Raw genomic sequence first — 26,627 nt, forward strand, 5'->3', positions numbered from 1 at the left:
ATGGATTTTATGACGACTTGTTCGTTTAGATTTATCACATACTTTCGTTAAGTTGCATAAATGCGATTGAACAAGTTGAATGAAGCATAATATAAATGTTAAATGATTTTATCAAATACGACTTTTTATCATGTAAAAGTTTTTCTGTTTAATGCATAATAGGTATATATTCATTATTTCTGGAATTTAATGACTATATCGTAGGCCCAATGGCTAATTATAAACTGATATAATTGTTGGATATAAATATACTTCAGGGAGAGCTACATATTATACAAAAGCATAAACAAATTATATATATATATATTATATAAATTATAAACCATCCTAAAGGTTGTTTTCTATCTTTTTACATATTATATTATGCGACAACATATACGGGTAGGCTATAATGACCAATGGGTATATTATGTACAAACATCATCCATACCGTGACGGCTATGATAGCGATAAGTCGTACATAATTTAAATTCAGTCACTTAATGGAAATTATAAAAACATGGTTTTATATATATATATATATATATATATATATATATATATATGTATATATGGGTCATGTTGTCTATACCGACGACATATTGTGTGTAGTAAATTTCTAATTTATTTTAAAAACTATTTTGTTATTATTGAAGTTATACTTCTTTACGTAGGGTAGTGAGGAAAAAAAAGCGAACGGGCGGCGTACGAACGCGAACACGGACATGTCCTTGTGCGCAGCCGCGGATTGTCGTAGCTGTATTTTGTAAACGGCTATGGGTTGTGTCATTAAGCGACAGTATTTTTGGTTGGGTTATTAAACAAAGAATACTCAACATTCAACAATAATATTAATGAGATAAATATTTAGATAAAAACGGAATGATCGTCCGGGATGATTTCATACGGTCCTCGGGGCGGCGGTGCGAAGCGTATCAGTACGTCATGTATATTATAATATGACATAATAATAATATTACGTATTAATTATAAATTATAATGTTGGTCGGTGACAGCCGATGCGGTTTCGACCATAGATAATAGAAGAATTCTTCTGATCTAACTGGCGGCAGCGGCCCGCGTTCCCGTGGTGGTTAAGTTATGCACGTATTCAGTCGTGTGCTTTTAGCCATTGTTAATATAATAATATTGTTATTAAGTAATAAGTAGTTCCTATTTTAATATTTTAAATTTTAATGGTTACTTGGATTTTGGATGTACTACGTACGACTGGATTTAGTAAAAATGGTAGGTATTTTTATTTTACCTAATGATTATAATTTACAATATAATATTACCGAAATAATAATCTCGAGTTCGAACTAGGTGTGCCGATTCGCCGTCGTCGTTGCTCGCCAATCCTTTCGGTCGACGGTCGTTCAATCATTAGCATAAAAAATTAAAAATATAATTTACATTGTTTCTTTTCTTTCTTTATTATCCTCATTACCCCAGTCTATCCATGCCTTTATTTCTTTTTCACTCACTCACGTGTACCGTTCAAAAGAAGTTTAACTTCCCGCGCGCGTACTGGTAACACACACACTGGTTTTTTTTGTTTCAGCGTTTTATCTTATTATTATATTTTTAATTAATTCATAATGTACCTTCCTAGTATTACTAAAAATGTGTGCTAAAAAATATTGTCATTATTGCAAACACAAACTACAAAGAATATTCTTTCGAATGAGACATGAGAGTTAAAAGCTCATCGGTTACTATTTTTCTACTGTGACCTATGAATATGTAGGCGTTATAATAAATTAAAATACAATTGAAAATTCTATTGCAACTATAATACATTTGGAGAATGTATAATTATATTAAATATATTTTAGCAAATGTAAAATATAGGAGATTTTAAATTTATTATTTAAATAGATTCGTACCAAAACTATATATTTTTAGAGTATAATAATAATTGCTATAACGTTTTAAGTACTCGTAAGTACTATCGCGCGTGTAACCAAAACCCGAAGTAGGAATTTTCCATCGTATAAGAGTAAATCGTGTTTGAATAAAAAAAAAAAATCACCGTTCTATTTCCAAATACTTTGTTCAAGAATAAAGATTTATATTTTATAAAGACTTACATTTTACGCATGATTTGAATTCTAATTGAAAAAGATCAAGGATGCAATTGATTTTCCGCTAGATTTTTTTCGCATCTATGACGCTATATTTCTCAGAAATGAATCGTCGGGTTCGTCTAAAAAAGTATATATTGTATATAAGTTCCATGTTTTTAACCAAGTCAATTATTATGGTATAAATACAGTGACACTTCACCCTTAGTTAATTTGAATTTTCCATCATAATACAATTCTATACACTATAATTTCATTCTATAGTCTTGAATACAATAAAAGTACCTACCACCTATATCATATTTCAAATTCAAACACGATTCCATTAATTTGAATAACTTATTTTAGTGTAACCAAAATCGTTCAGCTGCAGTATTATATGCATTTTATTATAGGTAGGTAGGTATTTATATGGTCGTCAATGATTTTTAAGTCTACTTTGCCGCATATTCCAAAACATTGACGTTATTCTTGTGATGTGGTTACAAATATGTACCGTAATATATTAATTATCAGATAAAAATATAAAATAATATAATGTTATAAAATAAAATAAGTAGTTTAGTGATATCAAATACATAATATTGTCTTTGTTTATGGTTCAATCGTTTTTGTAACTTTTTGCAATTCGAAAATAAGTACAAAAAATAGTACTTTAACTTGTAACTAAATATTACATTTGTTATTTTATAAATAAATAAAGATAAATACAAATTTAATAAAATCGTTTATTTAGTAATGAGTGAAAAAGTCATTAAAAGAATGTGAGATTTAAATATATATATTGTTTCTATACATTGAAGCCTAATAGTTTTCACAGTTATATTACAATTTATAAGTACATTTGTCTAGATATAACTATACATATAAGAAGCTTATGCATTATAGACCGAATCGCGTTATATTTTGTTATACAATTTATACATTATAATAGGTACTTATGCTCAGGGCTTGGTTTCTATAGAATTTACTTATAGTGATTATTATAAAATTCAGATAAAATAGATTATAGAAGCAAGCTGCAAGTCATTTGTTCTATGCCTGAAAGATTTGAAGTATTAAATTTTATATTTTATATTATAGTTTTAAATTATTTTAATATTTAGTGCTATTTTACTAATATGTTTTCATTAATATCGGAATTTGAATGAAAATTCTTAGTAGAAAAAAAGTTGTGTGAATGGATAAAAAAAAATATATCAACACTTCCTTGAATTCAATCGATAATTCATTTTTGTTTTTTTTTTCTAATAGTTTTTATATTTTATTAATACAAGAACACATTTTGTTAACGACATTTTACGATTTTAAAACATATTTTTTAAGTTTTTTTTTATAAGTAGTGTTTATTTCAGTGGTGTTTTTAGTGCTATCAATTCTCGTTCAGATACAATCGCATAATATAAACACGTGGGAACCTACTACCTACCTATTTATAAACTAATCGTATATAGAATTATGAACGCATCAATACAATTAAGTATATACATTATACAAGGGGTGTGTTTCATTCTTGATGAGTTATAAAATTGGGCACAATGGTCATATAAATTAAAAACCACTGTCCTATATACTTTAAGCACATACATATTTATGCGAATACATGCGTATTGTATACTTATGTATAAAAAATTATTTGATGTTATAATATCTATGTGTACGATTATTACAATTACAATATCAAATAAGATTCTATACTACAGTGGTGTGGCGACAGAATTTTATATCCGGTAGGGTCAATTTGTGGCACGTAATTTTACTGAAGTCCAATATATAATATTGTTTGCTTTTCCGCTTTGACGGTTCTCGCTAAATGAATCATTTAATGTTCTTTTAGAACACATTTTTTATAGGTATTAAGCGATTAATAATTTCGTTTTATATATATAGTTATTTATGAGAAAACTAGTAAAATTATTGACATAATAATAAAAACAACGATAAATTTATATTTTAATAACAATTAGATTTTGAAGCAAATAATAATATTTTCAACTTTCGCAAAATTGTAGGGTGCACCCGAGGACCTAACTTAACCTAACCGTGGTAAAAGATTTTTCAGCGCAATGGTCTGCACGTACCTGCCCTTGCCACCACCAGTGTCTATACATTGCAATTTTCGATTTTTTTTACATTTATTCGAATAAATTTTGATCCTGTCTATTCAGTATTTTCTAATAACAGTAATAACTATAATACCTATGTTATAAGTTAGGTATAACTTGTTAATAAATAATATATGTAGAAGTAGATCAACACATCGTATTATATATTTAAACGTCACGTAAGTCTCCGTTAATTGTTGTAGATGAAGTTGATACAGTTTTTTTATTTCAATCATAATATGTTAATATATAATATATTGGTACTAAACATTTATTTAAATCAGTGGTTATCAACCTTTTTTAAACGTGACACACTGTGCTCTTCAAAATATTTTCATGGTATAGAAATGTCTCAACCATAAACAACGTTTTTTTCATCAAAGGATATAAATATAATAAGTATAATAATATATACCTTAGAGTATTATTATATACATATATATTTTCCTGTAGTTTTCAAAGTTTATTACTCGTAGGTCATGAATAACTTTTTATAGGCAAAAACATATACACATAATCACATTTCCAAAATCTTATAAAAATAGAAATTCAATGAAAACAATTAAATAAGTGCAAGTTTGTATCAGTTTTTATACGGAATGCCGTGGATGTATTTTTTGATAAAATATAAGGAGTGATTTAAATTTGGTGTATCTATTGTATTTTCCATAGCTTAAAATTAATATAATGTATAGATTGGTTTAATATTGAATATAGAAGTATAATACAGAGGTATAATATTTTTCAAATTTTTAATAAATTTATTTATATTTTAACTGTTTTAATGGAGATTATACATTCTATGCCGTCATATTGTGTTATAAACATTTCCCATCTTGTTTAAAAGTTTTAATTGAAATAATTGTAATATTTTTAGAGAAAATAATTTCTAAATAATTATTATAAAAAACAAATAAAACATGTGTTAGTAGATTTATAAAATGTATAGTGTTTAAAATATGGATCTTAATATTGAACAATGAACATCTCAAAAATTTAACTATTAATAATGGACATTAAAATAATTTGACTTAATTCAAAATTGACTTAACGTCAATGGATTAATCATACTATTTTGTAATTGAGCCTATCGATTGGCACGCATTTAAAACTAATCGTAATACTATAGTATTAGAAATTCTATATTGATGTTTATAATATTATTGTACCTATTCTATACTGATAATTCAAAATATTGTTAATAAAAAGTTTATTTTTATATTTAGAATGAAGAGACATGGCATTTGTTCAGCAATGAAGTCTTCACTAGATAAAACATTATTACTTAAGATTTCCATAATTGGATTGATCATCAGCCAGAATTTAGTGAAATCGTATCCTTCATGGGATACACAAACTGCTCTTACAGGTAAGAGTTAAAATTTTAATAACTATTTTACCTAGATTATTTATTTATTATAGAATTATATAACATAAATCAACACAATAATAATACACTGTATAGTGTATAGTGTATAGTGTATACGAGTATACGGGTAATTATAATTTATAATAAAGGTACATTTCAATTTTTTAAAAATCAAACACTAAAAAATTTGAAATAACTATAACATCATACATTAGTTAATAGGAAGTGAAGATGTCGACTAAAAAACAATACTGCATAGCCATATAGGTACCATTTATAGATAGTACTTTCATGCTTTATGCTGTAAAAAGTTAAATATTATACAAATAAAATGAATACATTAACAAAGCAATCATTACTTAATTTTAATTTACTTACAAAAATCAAAGTACATAGGTATACGAGACATAATTATTATATACCTACTGAAATTCGAGTTTTAAAATTGCGCTGCAATTAGATCATCAGACGTAAAAGGTTGTTAACCTTGGTCAAAATCTTCTACAGATAAGTACTATAGAAAACGAAAAATGTTATGATAATTATATGTTTAATTCTGCTTATACCATTTGAAACTGCGCGTTAACGTATATATACTACTAGGTACTTCAGATATATAAGAAAATAGCATGCGTGTCTATAATTTTTGACTATTGAAATTTTGAATAAATAATATTTACAAATATTTTTAAACTAATGAAGAGCTGAAACTTATTTGCTTAGTGATTTCAACAGTTAATTATACACTTATAAATTTAAAAACTGCGTTTTCAACTCAGGGTAAAACTATTTATTTTATACCTAACTATCTTTAACATTGTTTCAAAATCAAGTCTTATAGAGTTACAGGATTCAATATATTACTCGGTACTTCTATACATGTATATCTACTTCAGTAGCTGCAAGTTCAAATATATAATATATGATTTGAAAAATGTGTTATAATAATATACCTATTATATCATTTTATTTTTCAACGTTCACGATATTAGAAATCAAATACATTGTATCTTAATAATTTCTGTATACCCAGTCGAGAAAACTTGAAGGTCACGATTGTTTTAAATGACATTCGAGTATAATATAACTTTTCAAGAAAGCCATGACTGATGCCCTGACGACACTTTCTTTAGTTTAACTCGTATGATAATGAAGTGAATAATAGTCTTTAGGAGGTACGAACAAACTATGTTTACAGTTAGGAATAGTCATTACTGTTATAATAAACGTATATTATATTTTTCTCGAATATAGGTACTTTTCGACGATCCTAACCTATATATACAATAATATTAGTCACAGAACACAGAAGGCATATTCTTTTACTCACTTAAGTCTATAGGAATATTTTTCTACTGTTTTCATTTAATTAACTCGTAATAATTGTTTACCTATCCATTATTTTCTCAAGTCGCTGCTTTTAATCATGTAATCATTTTTGACCCACTCGATTCGTTAGTTGAGGGAAAATGTTGACTTAATGAAGTTTGTACTGAGATCATAATGTATTATAATATTGGTCTAAGGTTTTTGAACGTACTGTTTATAGATGTATTTTACGTGAAAACGTCATCTTATTTAAAATTGGAACGAACAGTAATGATTAATAAATAAATTACAAAAAAAAATACCTAGTCGCGAATGCAAAGCGTGCCTATGTGCATTATGTTATTGTAATATTTAATTCATGATGGACTACGATGATGGATAGGTGGGTTAATATTTTAAATTTTAATGTATAACAGCTGCAGTGACAATCGAACACCTAAGTAGAACGACAATCGTCTTACGTTTTTATTTTTCTCGGAGGCAAAATAAAATCACGTTCAACATACAACCATGCACACACAATGCAAGCTGAACATTGGCGCATACATTAAAAAAACTTGTTTTTCCACTACCTTTATGGGTACGGGTTTTTTGTGGGCACAATACAAGACAAGATAACTGTTAATCGAAACACACGCTGGCGCGCGCGTACACTCTCAATCTACTGACCTACAAACTAGCCAGACACAACTGTGGCCCATTGTCTACACCTATATATGTATATATTATACATAAACGTATAATATTTATGTGTTCCTATGATGCGCCATATACAGGGTGATCCATTTAACTGCGATAGTTCCTGAAATGATTTTTCAAATAAACTTTTGTGTTATTCTAGTGAAAAACGTACTCGTATTTATATGGTTTTAGATAGAGATGTACTAGTTTATTTTTCTGTTACTATTTTTTTCTTCATATTGTACCTATCTTATAGGTTTTTGTTTATTTGTCAACAATAGTTACCTAATTTCACGATTGGAAGCAAAATGCTTCTACAGACGTAGACGTATATAGTATATACCTATTAATATTTGATAACAAACAAACAGTTTTTGATCGGTAAAATTATATTTTCACTTTTTAAGATCAGATGAGTGGAGTTGTTAATCACAACTTTTGATGATATCCCTTGACCTTTTCCCATTCGTACAATCAATTTAATTGCTAATTATTAATAAAAAAAAGATATTTTATTATTCAACGTTTGATATTTATACATAAACATGCTTGGAAACGTATTCTACTATTCTACTGATTATAAAATTAAGAAGGCATAGATTGTAATTTAAAATTTGAAAAGCCCATTGATAGAAAATGATTTTTATAAAAATGTACATATTACACAAATATTTTATGAGAACATTTTTAAAAACCCAATAACTGACTCGATCATTCCGTACATCATAATAATAGTAATAAAAATAATAATAAAATATACACCCACTACTTGTACAAATGTTTACAGATTAAAGATAAGGGAAACAGCATTCTTTTCACGGTCTGAGGGATTCGGGATTGATGATAGACAGACTGAAAGTTACCTATATTACCTTGCTACCTGCTAACAGTTTAAAACTGTCAATAATTATATATGTCTATTAGATTAATTGTAGATAATATAATTTAATGTTAAGTAGACAATTGTAGACATTTATAGATGTTTTATAACCTCCAGTAAAATGTTTTATATTTTTAACGAACTTTCTAAGATTCCATATTGAAAATCATAACATAATATAATATGATATATTAGACCACGAGTGATACTTAAATTTTAGGTTTGGTTAAGAATGTATAACTGATGTGACGTGTGGTTTTTTTTTTATTTACCTATATGTATTTTAAACCTTAAAATAAACATTGATTTTCAACATTAAATATGGTTTCTTAAAATATGTAATAAAAAATGTTACATATTCTATAGTTGGTATTTATCAAAAATATTCCAACTACCAACCTACTCTCTCAGTAATAGTAAAAAGTAATCAATAATAAACTGAAAAATCTTTACGTAACTATAATTTTTGAAAATGTTTTTTTAGATTCTGAGCGGAGCGATGAATGTATTGATTTTACCATGATGTGTGTTTTTTTTGTGTCTGTCATCACGTTTTGGGGCAGTAAAAATGCTTCGATTTTCGACTTCAGCACCTCGTTCGATCAGAAAGTGAATCTAATTGGTACTTTGGGGGGTCAAAAGTAAAAAATTCTTAATACTTTTCTAAATAATTGAGAAAAACAAACTAAAAATTAAGGGAAAAACGGGAAATTTTACGCACACTCATTTTTCGACAAAATCGATTTTGGTTTTTGATGTAACTTTAAAACAAATGACCATAGATACATGAAATTTTCACCTAATGTTTATATAAGTATATTCTATCCACCATGCAATTTTCAAAAATTATCGACTTAAGTTGAACTATTCATAGGCATTTGAAATTTTCGATCATTATTGGTTGTTTTTAAATTAATATCTATAAAAATGTATTTGTTTGACAGAAAAGCTTGAAAATTTAATACAAGGCTCTTAACATATTGTTACAATAGCAATTGAAAAATAAAACAAATTCATAGTCACAATTTTTTTTATAAGCATTCAAAGTTTGAATTTTGACAAAATACGTAAAAATCACGAAAAATCACAAATTATTTTATGCTAGAAATTCATAAAAAAATTTCTTTTTAAATCTAAGATTTGAAAATTTAATACCTAAAATTACATCATATGATAAAGAATGAACCATGTATTAAATTTTAGATTCTGATTGGTTTTAAGGTTTTTGTTACCTAATGAACATCTTTTGATTGATATTTAAAGAAAACAACCAATACTGTTTATGAATAGCAGCTCAAAAAGAGTCAACATATTTAACATATTTCAATTATTATACTATGTTCCTATAGAAAGTACAAACATAAATATTTAATGACCATTTGAAATAACTACGATTATTTGTTTTTGAATTGCAACAAAATAAGAAAATAAATAGGATTTTTCGAAAATTGGTTTTGTGTAAAAATTCGAGGTCTCCCATAAAATTTTGAAACAATTATCATTTGTGTTAATTTTCCTTCAGAAAAGATGCTGAAGTTGAAAATCAAACTTTTTTGTCCATTGTAAACTTTCTAAAAAACAAATATAACAAATACTGAAATACATATCATTGTAAAATCAATACTTTCAGTGCTCTGCTCAGAACCTATTAAGAAGAAACTAGAATAAACATAATTTTATGTTACTTATAATAATTTTTATTAAAAATAGGCAAAGAATCCCATTTTAAAGCCACCACTCGTTATGTGATACTAAAATTTGTAGTATATTTAATATTTATGTAAATATACCATATTTATGAATTAAGAATATATAGTAGTGTTTATTTAAAGAATAAAAAAAATTATATGAATTTACTACTAGTTACATACAATTTAATATGTAACATTGTAACAATAAAATAATCAGTGCCTATTTAAAATACTGAATAATATTTTGAAATCGAATAAGTAGTTATATCAGATTATTGCATTTATCAAATATTCTTTGATTCATAATTTATATTATTAGAGTCATTAGTATAGACATTATATAGACCACTATATTTTTTCATTTTTTTTTTTTTTTTTTTTATTTCATTAACGCCAAACAAAATTTATGGGCAAATAGGTATTGGGTACCACTCTACTTCACTTAAAACTTCCTCTATTGATAGCTAATAAAAATAATATTATGATGAGAAATCTTGTAGTAAATTTTCAAATGTTTTTTAGGTGATATAAAAATGTTAGCTGTATAAGCTAAGCATGTAAGCTTATAAAAATATCGATTCTTGTGTTTTTATATATTTTTCATTTGCTGTAAGAAAATCTTATAGGGCACCTTACATTAAATGTTCAAAATTTCAAAGTTTGAATTTTGACAAAATACGTAAAAATCACGAAAATTCACAAATTATTTTAAGCTAGAAATTCATAAAAAATTTTCTTTTTAAATCTAAGATTTAAAAATTTAATACAAGATTCCTTACAAGTTTTTCAATCTTTATCACAAATAAAAATTCCACAGGAAATTCAAATTAAATTTTTATGAGCATTTGAAATTTAAATTTTTACAACATTGGATTTTCACTTTTAGCGATTTCCTTATTTTGGTGTAACTCTAAAACAAATTACCGCAGATACTTGAAATTTTGACTGAATGTTTATATAGGCGTTTTATATATTTGATAAAATTTTCAAAATATTTAGATTTGTTTTGAGCTGTTTACTGACATTTTAATTTTTCAACTTTTTTAGTTTTTTTTTCTATAAATATCGATAAAAATTTATTTGTTCGGTATAAAAGCTTGAAAATTTAATACAAGGCTTCTAACACATTGTAACAATAGAAGTTAAAAAATATTAAAAATTCGTAGACGCGACTTTTTTTTATAAGCATTTAAAGTTCAAATTTTGACTAAATACGTAAAAATTACGGCAATGTTCAAATTATCTTAGATAGAAATTCATAAAAGTTTTTCTTTTTAATTCTAAGATTTGAAAATTTAATACCAGGCTCCTAACATATTTTTACAATAGAAGTTGAAAAATAAAAGAAATACATAGTCACAATTTTTTTTTATAAGCATTCAAAGTTTGAATTTTTACAACATATTATGTAAAAATCACGAAAATTCGTAAATAATTTTATGCTAGAAATTTATAAAAAATTTTCCTTTTATATCTAAGATTTGAAAATTTAATACAAGGCTCATAATATATTTTTACAATAAAAATTGACAAATAAAAGAAATGCGTTGTCACAATTTTTTTTTACAAGCATTCAAAGTTTGAATTTTGACAACATATGTAAAAATCACGAAAATTCGCAAATTATTTCAAACTAGAAATTCATAAAAATTTTTCTTTTTAAATCTAAGATTTGAAATTTTTTAATAATCTATAATATATCCTAGACAGATAAACCGTCTTCGCTCAGAATCGTTTTTTGTATACAATGATATAATATCATTGGATTCAAATTTAATTCCATCCATTACAGTAACCCACTTGTAACCTACTGTACAGCAGAGCGACATACACGACTTACCCGCTTTTTTCGTTTTTCAATTAATAATAACATAATTTTAAAGACTCAGAATTTTCACTATAAAGGTATAAGCATTTTTTAGGCATGATAAAATTTTCAAAATATTTTGTGTTTCTTTGAGCTTATTATATTTATTTGTAATTATAATTTGGACATATTTGGTATTTTATTTTTTATATAATATAATTAATGTTTTCAACAAGTCTGAAAATTATATGAGTTTGTCCAAGATGGTTCATAAGTTATTCTTGCATTAATTATAAAAATATCAAACAGTCACAAAATGTTCTTTTAAAATAATTAGAATTTTAAATTTGGACAAAATTCATTCAAATCACGAAAATGTATTTTGTTATTAAAACGGAACTTAAAATTAATTTTTTTTTTTTATGGCCTTTTAGACCACACATCCAAACATAACTGTCTCCATCCTTCACGATTTTGTGCCAGCATATGCCAAATATATACTTAAAATTAATTTAATGAAAAAAGTGTAAGTCGGCCCATTGCATCTATTATAGTGACCGGGTACACTTGGAATCCATTTTATAGCGAAAACGAATTCCTGGTTTATTATATTAATTTCTAAATATAACCAAAATAAATTCTTATACTTCTAACCACAACGAATAATCCAGAATTGTGCACTTTTATAGAAAAACTAAGGCTTCATAGGTTCTTAAAGAATATTAATGGGTGATTAGTAATTAGTTTAGCTACAAGTGTTACAACTATATAAAATATTGTAATAAACTAGAATGTTCATCAAATTTACCTACCATATATATTGATACAATAATCAATATTATTAATTTATTGATAATATTATTATAAATAAAAGTTTTCATTTTTTTTATGCGTAAAATGTAGGGTACCTTCGACTTTCGTATTTTAGTCACATACCAAATTTGATACAATTTAATAAATTTTAAACTTTAACTGAGCATTTAGATTTTTAAGCTTAACTTTATAGAGTAGGTAGGTACTGGGTACTTTATTATTGAATACAAATAGCACCTTTAACAATATAACTTCTTCATAAATTGAATTAAATTATATATTAGAAATTAAATTGTTATGTAAATATGCTTAGAGCTCATAGTTGATAGTTATTAATTTTTATGTTTATTGTTTAACATCTATACCTACTTATTTTTTAAATACTTATTAAATCAATCTTCTTGGCAATAGGTTATATTTTTAAATCCAAAACCATTTGTATGAATAAAAAAATGTATCGTTAGTCCATTTTATACTTTTGAATTATAAATATTTGTCTTCACCTTTTATCGATTTATTATGATCAATATATAACATTTATATTCAAGTCACACGCACTGTTTCTTTAACCCTCTCATTATTTAATAATTTTGTATTTAATATAGAATTCACACGGCATACGTAAAGTTCAGAGAAGTAAAAATTCCCACATGTTTATATAACTTGACCAGTCTAACCAGCATTTATTCACAAGACGCAACCAGTTATAGCGCAATTAAAAATAATTTGTCATAGCAGGTATAAATTGAATGCAACATAGAATTTATGATAAACTTCATGTCATAAATAATTATTACTGACATCGTAAATGTAGTAATCGTTTTTTCACTGATATATACAAATACCATTTCGCGATGATATATATGTTCTTATATGTATATATTATTTATACTTTTTTTTTAAATTGTTCTATAAGACTTGTAATTAATAAATTCAATAGATCTAATCAACTTTTTTGTTAATACACATAATAATTAATAATATAATAAATTTCTTATTTTAAAAAATTACACAATACCTGTATGGCTGTATAAAAAATGGCCATGAACTTACAAAAATCCCGTACAATATTATGAGTTATGACATTGCTAATAGACAGATAGATAGATTCCCCTGATAGGTACGTATGATGTTAATTCATTGTAAAAGAGGACTCATTGTTTTTAATATATTATTACTATTTATTATCTATATTATCACTATAAGATGATCATCGTATTTTATTTTTACTATTATTATTTTAATAGTGTTACATTTTAAGTGGAGTGACGAATGAATTAATTTTACAATGATGTGCGATTTTTTTTTTGTCTAAAATCAATATTTATGGTACAAAAAATGCTTCAATTTTCAACTGTGTTGAAATATTTGGATTTAGATGATATTTTGGGGTAAAAATACATATTATCACTAAATATAGTTAATAGTACTTAGTTCATATTATTATAAACATTAAATTATAATAATATAGGTAATTATAATGCATATAAATTAAGTTATTACAGATTCAGTAAAGTTTACATGCACTCTTTAGGTAGTACTGAAGTAGACGCGGACAAGTTTACTATTTATCAGGAGAGTTTATAATCACCCATCCAATGACCTTTTTTGTATTATTATGTTTTTCATTAGCATTACTACATGTCCTCCGTTGCTGCATTTATTGAAAAATAAAGAATATACTCTAAAAAGAGATAAACGAGACAAGCCCTCTGGTCCCCGCCTTACTCTCCCTAAGTAAGTATAAATAGTGGGAGGTATAGACATGCTCCACTTTCACGCTCCCATCACAACAGATATAAACAGATATCCTTAATAATTGGCGCTGATTCAAAGTATGGTCGGGCCGTCCCTAGTCAGCCGCCCTATAAACGTCTTACCAAAACCACTCTAGCCTTTCTGACGCCTATTAGGTCTAGTGACCTACTCCATAACGAGGTACATTCGACATCTACTATACAGTTGAGCGGTACCTACGTTAACTATTTTTGTAATCGGTCGTTTTTTTTTTTTAATTTTTAAGATACGCTATAGTTGATTATATCGAAACTATTCTATACCTATTGATTATATTCTATCTTATTATGATAATATGATGCTATAAAAAATTATAATATCGTGTTGCAGATTTCGGGCGTAATATCAGACAATTGCCATGCGTCAGCCGGAGATCCGGAGAGACGGGCGTGTGCATGTTCGCTTACTCCTGTGCTAAAGCTAATGGCACCCACCTGGGCACCTGCATCGATCGATTCTATTTTGGAAGCTGCTGCAAGACCCAGTCGATCACAGACATCGATGCGGCCAACGAACCGGACAATTACCTGAACAACAATGATGTGGCCGGTCCGTCTGAAACGACCGATACAAAAGCGGGCGCACAACTGCATCAACAGCAGACGACTTCAGGCACCACCACTGCCGACAGGTACAGCACGCTGAGGCCGAGCTCATATGCAGCGGCAACCGGTTACCCACCGTCCACTTCGCAGTCGTACAAGCCCACCAGTCAGTTCGCTGTATCGTCCACGCCGTCCACCACCACGTCGACGTCCACATCGCGTACCCAATACACAGAACTATCAGTTTCAAGTGGAACGAAACCGACGTTTGCAAGCAGTAGCAGTTCTCCAACGACCGGTTCGATATCGTCTTCGTACTCAACTACGATATCGCAATCGACGAAACCAATGCCGTCGACCACTTTCTCAACGGCCAAGCCTATGGTCAAGCCGGCCTCATTCAGACCTCCACCGATTAGAGACCAGGCCACTACCTCCACGGCTGCCGTCCAAAAACCAAAGCCTCAGACTGCGAGACCAACAGTCCAGTTCAGCGTGCCTAGCTCAACGGCCGGCTCATCGAACGAACCAACTGCGAAGCCCTCCACGACCGGACAACCGTACACCTCGATGACATCGATGCGTCCCATCCCACAGTACAACTCCACCGTTACGACCACGTTTTCCACCACTAAACCCGTCGTAAAACCATCGAGCACCACCTACAAATCGACAATTGCATCCGCAGCCCCGTCCACGACGACAATGTCCACGTCCACGCATAAGGTCAAACCACAGACCATATCCAAGCCCGCCGCGACGACGGCCAAACCTAAACCTACCATTGGCAAACCAGATTCAACCGGGTCCACTGTCGAATCTGTGACTGGATCTACGTTTGCGACTGGATCCACGTATGCGACTGGATCTACGTACGCGACCCGCTCGACGGTCGAAAACGTCACCGAAATCATAGCCAATTTCACCGGATCCACTGCCCATGGTCAGAATCCGACTCCTAGTTACAGCAGCATGACTACTGTCACGTCTACATCACCAACTCTGGTCACTTGGACTACACTCGATAGAGTCCCCGCTGCACCGGCTGAAAACACGAAACCACCACCATCGAGCAGTAAGTTTTCTAGTTGGATCTCTTTAGCTAGGGCGTGATTGAAAATAATTTGTCATGATAATATTTAATACTATATTATTCCCGTTTTAGTGACTCACAAACCATCGGTCACAGACGGTTCAACACTTCCTTCTTGGGTCAAACTTCCAGTCGAGACACATGAACCCAACACTGTCAGCACGCCGACAAAAGAGAGCAGCTCTGGTGCATACTCATCGACGATGACAATGCCCAAGCCGACAATTCTCCCTAGTCCATCCGACAATGATATCCTTGTTACAAACAATGCGGAAACGACCTACACTAGCACGCAAAATCCTACAAGTACATTGTCAATGCTCATGCAATCGACATCAACGGATTCAGTCGAAGCAGGAAATACTCCTCTCAATATGTCCAACTACAAAGATGGTTAGTAAATAATTTATCTGATATATAATTATTTGCATTATGAATGAAATAAATTGATAACATTTTTTTCATAAAAAAAGTTTGTGGAAGACGACTTTTCCCAACGGCTAGAATAGTAGGAGGTGAAAAAGTTTCGTTTGGAAAATGGCCGTGGCAAGTAAGTTAATTTAAAAATTTGATGTAAAATTCCGTTAAAATGACTAATCGAATGATTTTTTTTAATTTAAGATTTCATTGAGACAGTGGAGGACGTCTACGTACTTACACAAATGTGGAGCAGCATTATTCAACGAAAACTGGGCTGTAACTGCTGCGCATTGTGTTGAAAAGTAAATAAAATATTAGATAGCTTTATTGTTTTTATATTTAGCACTGCATGCATTCCTACTACTATACTAATTAAATCGAATCATCTTTAATCATTTTAGCGTTCCTCCGAGTGACTTACTACTCAGACTCGGTGAACACGATTTATCAGTAGAAGAAGAACCTTATGGTTACGAAGAACGAAGAATACAAATAGTCGCATCACATCCACAGTTCGATCCCAGAACTTTTGAATATGACTTGGCACTTTTGCGATTCTACGAACCTGTAAAGTTTCAACCTAATATCATACCTGTTTGCGTTCCTGAGGACGATTCTAATTTTGTTGGATCGTCTGCCTACGTCACCGGATGGGGAAGATTATATGAAGGTAAACATTTTAAGAATAATATAATAAGAGGTACAAAATCAAGGGATTCAGTATTACAAACAAATGTGTGAAATTACTCAATTAAGTATATTTTACTGTACCTATCTAATATACTGAATGTATAAATATATTATACAAAAATACATATAATAATAGTATAGGTACTCTATATTATTTGTTTTCTACATTGATCATACAATTTATATTGTTAAAAAATTAACATTTTAAAAATAAAAACAAATTTTCTTTTAATAGACGGACCTCTTCCTAGTGTTCTACAAGAAGTAACAGTTCCTGTGATCAATAATTCCGTTTGTGAAACTATGTACCGTGCAGCTGGATACATTGAACACATACCAGATATATTTATCTGTGCTGGTTGGAAAAAAGGAGGATTCGATTCGTGCGAAGTGAGAATTATACCCACTTATTCTTTGAGCGGTTTATGCGATTATTAAAATTAATTTATGTTCATTTAAAATAATTTTCTGTGCTTAGGGTGATTCCGGCGGACCGATGGTAATTCAAAGACCCGACAAGAGATGGCTACTAGCTGGTATCATATCGTGGGGCATTGGATGTGCTGAACCAAATCAACCCGGTGTATACACCAGAATATCAAAGTTCAAAGACTGGATCAATCAAATATTGCAATTTTAACGGACAAGGAAAAAGCAACACTCGAAATTTTCATCCAAAATATCATTATCAAGTTGGTCGGTTATACGACCACAATTTTTAGACAATTTTTTTTTCGTTCCTAATGATTTTATACAGTACTCATAGTATGTTTTTTTTTCGCACGACTTGCAACAAAAAAACATCATGCGGGATGCTCAGTTTAAGTGTCATCGATCAGTGTGAATAGTTTCTAATTTTGTTCGTATACGTTTATTGCTAATAGGAGAGATGTTTTATTTACAGAGAACACAGCCGTTTTATAGATCTCTGTAGACTATTACGTCAACGGATGCAATTTAATAGAACATCTTTTTTAGATAGGTATTGATTGACATGTCACAAATTGTATACTTGTTATAGTTGTTTTCACTAGATGTATGTCTCATTATTCTTATACATGTGGAACCATGCTCGTCTTTTAACTATTGAATTGTCCATCAGACATCAGCTAGTGTAATACTCGGCAGAGACCTTCACGAATATATTTTTCTACATGAAGGACACAATATTGTTATGACTCACAATGTTCCTTTTATTTCGAACACCATAATACTTAAAAATATACACGATATAATAGTTTTACTAAGTGAATAGCAATTTAAATGTTATAGATAGATAGATTTTATTCATTGTTAAACAAAATCAAAGACAAAATGTTGAAACATTTATTTTGAATAAATGAATACATAAGTGAATACAAAAAAGTTATTAAAAAATAATGTGATCCAATCAATCGGCACACAATATTGCAATTGAAACCAAAAACATAAATTAAACATTTTAATGAATCGTTTATCCACGTGTATTATTCCATGATATTTTATTATTCAAATAGTGGTTGTTAATTTTATCATTGGTTTAATTTATTAATTTCTATTTAAATCATGTTTTAACAGTAAATTTGAAATTTTAAGCAATTATGGTAAATGTTCCGTTGGAAAAATATGAATTAATTGAAATTAAAAATCACTTACGAATTTGATAATATTAAAATACCAATTTAATTGAATATTTTTAAAATATCTGTAGGACATTTGTTTCATTTTATAGTTTATGTCTATTGATTTATTATAATAAATTAATACGTAGATATTATCTATAGGTATTTTTGTTGTTAAATGCTACCGTAAGTACAATTTACCGTTAACTGGTTTATATAAGTATATAGCTTTTACTACCAAGACATAATTAAATTTGGTTTTAATTTCTCTTTAACAACACACAAGTTCATTAATACGAAGGAAGTACATATATTTTTAGGAGTTTCAGCTCAAATATTTTTTGAGGGGGTTTTTAAAAATATTTATACTAAATAAATGGGAATTCAATTTTTTTTAAATTATCTAATTTATTAGTATCATTGTAATTTACTGTTAAAATAAATTTAATTCATTCATATATGTATTGTGATATAACTTAATTATAAAGTAAATATATAATATTTTATTATAAGTATGTAATAATATTGTATATTCTTATAATGTAGCACGTTTTAGCAAGTGCTTGTTTTATTTATATTCATAACTAGTACCCTAGGTATGATAAGTTAACATGTTTCAGAGAAACCCAATTTATATTTTTATTTAATTACGTCCGTAATTTGTTCTTATATTTAATTTAAATTAAATATATATTTTTTTATTTGATAATATCACTTTAATGACCATTTCGGATTTTTATGTTCCTGAAACAAACCATTTGTTATTAGAATACTAATACACAAAAATACTGTTAATACTGTTTTACATGTTTTATTTAAAAATTTAAACTCTCTTTTTTTGGAACAATATAAAGTAGGTAAGTACTGACTATAAAACAGGTTAAAGTATAAATCCATTCGATTTATAAGGCTAGGTATTAGTTTCAGAGTAATTATTATTGTGATAATATATTTTGAGGTTTCACTGAAACATATTTATAAAAATCATTTATGTGAACAAATTTATAAAAGTGCATTTTGTAATTTAATGTGTATAGGTAATAGGTACAGGTTCTACAAATTTAGTAACCAAATTTAGAAAAAAATAAATATATTTATAGCATAAAATTGACTACCTATTTAAACTCAACTGTAAAAATAAGTGGTTTTATATTTTAAATAAAGTTTTTATACAATAGTTTTGTTTTAAATTATGAAATATTATAAGTACATACCTTCTATTTACCTACGAGTAATTAATAATATTATAGCAGTAAAATAAGTTTTTTAATCGGCCAGTCACATGTTGTGTATTACCCTAACCTACCTAATCGATGCAATCACTGCGTGGGACGTTGCAGGAACGATGAAGATACAAAATACAAAATAAACATGACTGCATATTGCCACTGCTGCATAATTATTACAATTTTAATAAAAATTGCCAGTAGGTTAACCGCTAAAATGTTTCTACTTTTAAAAATTTGGGGGGGAGGGGCCCGGACCCCTGGATCCTCCTCCAATTACAGCCTTGCTCTTGTGGGACTGGTAGGACTGCCCTGTTTCTAACTTCTTCTTCGCTAGCTAGATGAAGGGAAACGCTGAATTCTAAAAAAAAATTGAAAAAATGAAAGCGTCTCAATCCAGGAAAGGCTTAATTGAAGCTCTGTCGACAAAGTACTTAAAACTAAATGTACTGCTGCAAATATACGTATAAAATAAAAATAATAAATATGGTGTATCCATTCTCAAAATTATTAAAATATTCTAGGTAAATTTATTAATTGCACATACATTTTAATGCAATAGGTAAATAAAATTATAATAAATTATCCATAAGGTTTATAAGTAAGTTTTAAATTTTACTTAAAAACTAGTTATTACTTATGTCATAGTTATATTGAATGTTGGTATTAAAATGTGATATAAATAACTAATAATAAGGTAAATAACTTTAACAGTGAGTGACTTAGTAATAATATTAATACATTATTGATTGATGTTTCTACAGTGATAGTCACTCGTAGATGAGGTTACAGTACTAAAATCCTGTACACTCCACTGTGATAAGTATAATATAATGTTTACCAATGTAAGCATAATCCAAATAACCAACTTAAGCATTTTTATTAAATGAATATTTAGCAAATATTTCCAAATATCGATACTATTTTATGAACATTTTTATCAAGTCCAAGTCCGGTGTATCAACTGTAGTAGTGAAAGCTTATTTTCTATTCTGAAGAGGAGTAAAACAAGATTAAAACTATCAAAACTAACCAAGGTCCACGATTAAAGATAATAGATATTATCTATATTCGTGACACATACTCAAGATCAAGAAAGACTTGATAACTTAAGTTTATTATCAATATAATGTGATCTTATATTATTATATATTTGATCAATAGGTACCTATAGCTTCTTAAACTTTGATGCTGTAATAAATTAATTTGGGCTAAAATGCATTTTACCACGCCCCTCTTGAATTTCAAAAAAAAATTTTTTTAAAGACGAAGTTTTTTGTACTGATTTATGAATTTTTTGAATTTTTTCACCGGAGCCGGCAGTCGAAGGGAGCCACTATATACTTATATTACTTTAACTGACAAGGTACAATATACTCATTAGCCTGTTAACTTGTTGATAATTGCAAAATAACTTAATAAAGCTTATTTTATTATCATAAAGATAATTTAATTAACAATTTAGTAATGATGAGATAGTTATAAAATAGTGATATTGATATAAATATAGAACGTAGTCCAATTAAAATTGAGCGCAATTGGTGTTGAGCGTATACGTATTAACGTAAAATCGCAAACTTTAGAAGCCTATAACTTCCAAAATAATGGTTTCCGCACAAAAATTCAAACAATTTCGAAAATCAGCGTTGAAACACACGTCTTTACCAAAAAAAATTTCGAAATTCGTGAGGGGTGTGGTAATAAAGTGGATTTGTTCCTTAATTTGCTTTAAAAAAACAAGAAAATTAGTATTATAAAATAACTATAATTTATAATATAAGTATGAAAATGTATTGTATTTTACAATTAATAATATTATAGGAACAATATTAGATTTTGTTTTCAATATAAATAAACAAGATACCTACCTACAAGAAATAAGAAACGAAATAAAATACGTATAGGTAATGCATAAATATTTTTCAAATTAATAGCACAACATTTATTGTCTACTGTATTAATCCATAATTTAAAATGTAATTAATTAATTCATCAGACATGATGAAAAATTACGTAATATAATATTATATATATTATAATATAAAAACCAATTAACCAACAAGTTATAATGATAGTATTATATGAAATTTGAGACGGACGCAACAACACAATTGCACGACGGCAACAATGACAATAAAAAATAAAAAAAAAACAAAAATATGATTGACAAGACGCGTCTCATATCGCAACGATAACCCTACCATTGATTTTATAATATATATTATACATTCATATTATGCAATCAATGCCCACACTCACTTTCGAATTCCCAAAACACTGAAACACGCCGAGGCCTGCAGAAAGCCGAGAAGTCATTTCAGATTTAGTTCCATACTATAATTGAGTTTTGGATGTTTCCTGGAATGACTATTCATACCGAGGACCACTATTTCACGTGAGCTCCTATGGTCTATTATAAATTCTAATAAATAAAAATTGTATACCCTTCAATACTTCGTAAGTGTTATCAATGGATTTGTCTCCTCCTGGCTCCTTCATCTCTTCGTGTATATTGTATAGGTACTTATATTATATTTTGTATTTCATAAATTGGGCTTATCATGCTTCTACTAGTATAGATTGGAAATAATTACATGGCATATATTCTTTTTAATAAAAAAGATACGTACGTATTCCCACCAAACGTATTACAAACAATATTAAGCATACTTATTATTTGTATTCTATTGAAGTCTCACAAATACCTAGGTAATTATATTGAAATACTACAAAACATAACAGTTTATTTTATTTTGTATTTCAACGTGCATCATATTATTATTATTTATCGTCCCTAGTTCATTAATGAGGTAAAATTGTCGTAGAATTTTCAACAGATTAAATATAATATTGATATTGATTTATTTTTATTTTTTCTCTTGCGTTCTAGCATTTAAAATACATAAGCTTAACTTGTGTTAAAACAATTTAAATGGTTGTTAAAACCATACTGAGCAAGACTTCACACTGAGCTGTTAGCACGCCTAAGCGCGGTGTGAATCGGTAAATCAGTTTTATTCTTGGTCCGACGCCGTTCTGGGCTCTATATATACTACTACTATACATATGTGACTAATTTGTATCACATATTTCCACGATTAGTCAAGTCAGGCGTATCATAATCTTCTGAAAAAGTGAAAACAGACATCGTGTTTCGTCGGAATATAAGGATCGTATCACTGACAAACTGCATTTTTATTATCTAGTTCATATATGTTTAACAATGATAGATAATCATGAAATCGTTTACGGTTTAACACGTAAGTTAAAGAAAATTTATTTATTTACTTAAGTTTAAAATTAAAATTTTAAAAATATTATGTTTCGTTTATAAACTAAAAGCATGGACAGGTAAATTACTGCTCTGCTATAATGCTATACTGTAGAAGTCGACTAGATCCATTTATAAATGATGATGATACAATGAACACACAGAAATTTTCAAAGTTTAGTAAAAACAAAATTAATTATAAATATCAATCTATAAACAATTTTTTAACTATCTTATTAGGCGTTGTAGGATGTAGTGTCCAGATCAGTACCTAGTTGATGTTTCTATTCCTACAATTTAAAAACAACACAAGTGTGATAAAGTATGTACCATACGTTAACATTTATACAATAACTTTCTTACATTAGGTATGTTTTAATTTATGGGTTACTAAAGGTAAGGTATAGGTTTACTATTAATCCAAAACAAATTATTTTTAATATGCATAAAACATTTAATATTGTATATAAATTAGGTAAGGGATACCATTTATTTATTAAACATTTTAAAAACTATTTACATAAGAAAGAAATTTTATGCGTGATTATTAATTTGGAAATAAAAATAGTTTTTATGCATTTTAATATAACAATATTTTAAAATATAGTTATGTAAGTAATACAGTAATGAGTACAGTCGAACAATTTATTATTATAGCCTCTAGAAAAACTGATGGTAATTTACGTTTTGTTAAAAATAGTTAAAAATATAAAAATTGGAAGGAAGAGGAACATACCTTATCATCCTTATCTTTGAAAGGTTATCAGAAATGTAAGACTCGTGTTTTCTACAACACGTGTTTTCTTCAACATCTACAACGTTGTAACGATTGTCTTCTAGTTAAAAAAAGAAAAACAATTCACTATGTATTATATTTATTGCTAATCTAGTTAATAACGTACGACAACAAAATATTATTGAAAATAATGAAAATAAAGAACACTTCTTTACTTTCAATTCTTACTAAAGGTGACACTTTTTCTGTCAAAACAGCGTTTAGAATTTTTGTAGATATAATGAGTCCGGATGTTTGTAAAAACAACTTTTTAAAAATTTCAGAAATGCTTACTTATAATGAAATAAAATAACGATTAGACACCTTACTGTCATTACAAAATAATTTTATGAATATAGTAATATAGCTAAATGTATAAGGCAGATTATCTCTTTCAGGCACGGAGGGATACCGTTTATTCCACCTAAGAAATTACATTTCCAACACGGTAATTCGAAAAATAACCCACATAGTAAAATATTATTTTCCAATTACTTATATTTATTTTTCTTCAATGTATGATATAAAATATAAATAGCTTTAATATCCTATCATAATAATATTAGTACCAGAATAAATTGAAAATTAATGAAATTAGTGTTACTATTAGCTGTTTTACCGTTTTTTTTTTTTTTTTTTTTATTGTAGAATAATTAGCCACTCATAATTTTGACTATATATTTTATGTATGCATATGAATGATATTATTATATAACACAATATGATGGACTATATTGTATAGTGTGAGTGTCATTCAGTGCAAGTTAAATAATTTTATCGATATCGGTTCGTGTGATTACGACCAGTGGCGAAACGACCGTGGTCTTTGAGAAGCGATTGCGTCTCGATTTTTTTTAAAGTTTGCGGGTGGGTGGGTGCCGTGTGTATAATATATAATAGGTACTTATAGCCGGTAAGTCGGCGGATGGGTGGGTGTGTTAATTGTGTAAGTTGGATTATGGGTTATTTTAGGTTGTTTCGCCACTGATTACAACTTAAAAGTCATGGATACAAATTTTAACCCACCTTGCAGCAACTATCAAGACTCGTGATGATGAGTACCTATTATCCTTGCGCCGCAGCCGTATACTATAATATAGTAGGAATATAAAAATTATATTTGAGTGTTTTGGCATTTAAATGAATTTTTTTATTGAGTTAAGGTACACGTTATATGTATAAATTAGCGATTTATTTTATATTCATAATTTAATGTTATATTTAATCATATTTTATGATGGATGCATATTATTGCAATATGTGTAAGTAAAATTTTTCCATACGCTTTATTTTTAAACGTAATTTATAAAGAAGCAATTATACTTTTTTTGTTTTTAAATTTACATTGTTCAAAAATATATTTTAATATATTGCTTCGGCAATCTTAGTAATGAAATCATTTTTACTTGTAACATATTATTCTTGACATTTTGAAAATAAGTTTTTTTCTAATTTAACTTAAATTCGTATTTCTTCATGTTAGACTGATATATTTACATGTTATGAGTTCAAAGAAGTAATATTTTTTTTATTTTTTTTTAAATGAGCGTTTTTAATTAGTTATAGCGAAGGGTTTAGCCCAGGGACGGAGTGGCTCAACAATTCTTATCGGGCAAACAGATATTTTCAGGCCATTTTTTTCAAATTTAATTTCTTACCATTTATTGTCTTACTGCTAGATGTGTGCTTACCATTTTTTGATTGGGTGAAGTATAAAACAATTTATTTAGCCTACATATTGCTAGAAGATATTATCAATTTATTATCATACACATTTTATATTCTTCCTAGCTTCTATTGTAAAGTAGGTAATAGGTATCAACCATAAAAATGTTTATTCATTATAATATCAAGTATTTGAACCAAAAAACTCCCTCTAAGTAATCTTATAACTGAACACAGATATTATTTTATATTAACACAAATATATCACTACTATAGAAATTAATTTTTTATACTTATATATTATAAAAACACTTAAGCTTCTTGTTTTAGGAAATGTATTAAATAATATTTTACAATAACAATTTGCTTAGTAAATTACTTTTACTGCCCAACTCGTTAGTAATGACAGCGTTATCTACTTCTTAAATAAGAAAAGTAATACCATCAGCTTATTTGCATGAGCATAATATATTATGCATTGACAAAAATTTAAAAATTTACCTAAATTAAAAGTAATAACATACTACCAGAGTAGGGGGTATTTAAATACAATTTTATTTATATAATATTTTACTATAAAAATATGTTTATTCGAATATTTTTTTATTCCAAATTATACTAATTCAAATAATTAACTAGATAATATTATTTTGCCCAACTCTGCATACTACAATATGTCAATACCTACCGGCTACCTTTGAAATATTAATTAATTTTTTCACACTTTTTCCCAATCACAGACAAGAGCCTTTTATTTTTATTTTGTTCCCTCTCATGTCCTCCTTTTCGTTTGTTCTGGTTTT

General features: G+C 28.1%; 1 protein-coding gene across 1 annotated transcript in view; it reads left to right on the forward strand.

The window, feature by feature from the left end:
• Positions 1–20,064, forward strand: part of Np (serine protease notopleural) — a 37,886-nt gene extending 17,822 nt beyond the window's left edge. The window contains exons 3-10 of the mRNA XM_015518470.2: positions 5,398–5,540; positions 14,869–16,158; positions 16,249–16,569; positions 16,650–16,726; positions 16,798–16,898; positions 16,998–17,266; positions 17,522–17,676; positions 17,765–20,064. Coding sequence (XP_015373956.1) covers positions 5,399–5,540; positions 14,869–16,158; positions 16,249–16,569; positions 16,650–16,726; positions 16,798–16,898; positions 16,998–17,266; positions 17,522–17,676; positions 17,765–17,926 — 2,517 coding nt within the window. The 5' untranslated portion in view covers position 5,398 and the 3' untranslated portion in view covers positions 17,927–20,064. The remainder of the gene's footprint in view (positions 1–5,397; positions 5,541–14,868; positions 16,159–16,248; positions 16,570–16,649; positions 16,727–16,797; positions 16,899–16,997; positions 17,267–17,521; positions 17,677–17,764) is intronic.
• Positions 20,065–26,627: the final 6,563 nt, after the last annotated feature.

This window comes from Diuraphis noxia, unplaced genomic scaffold (genome assembly GCF_037042655.1).
Source record: "Diuraphis noxia isolate RWA-SAM2 unplaced genomic scaffold, SU_Dnox_SAM2 contig0001, whole genome shotgun sequence".
NCBI lineage: Eukaryota > Metazoa > Arthropoda > Insecta > Hemiptera > Aphididae > Diuraphis > Diuraphis noxia.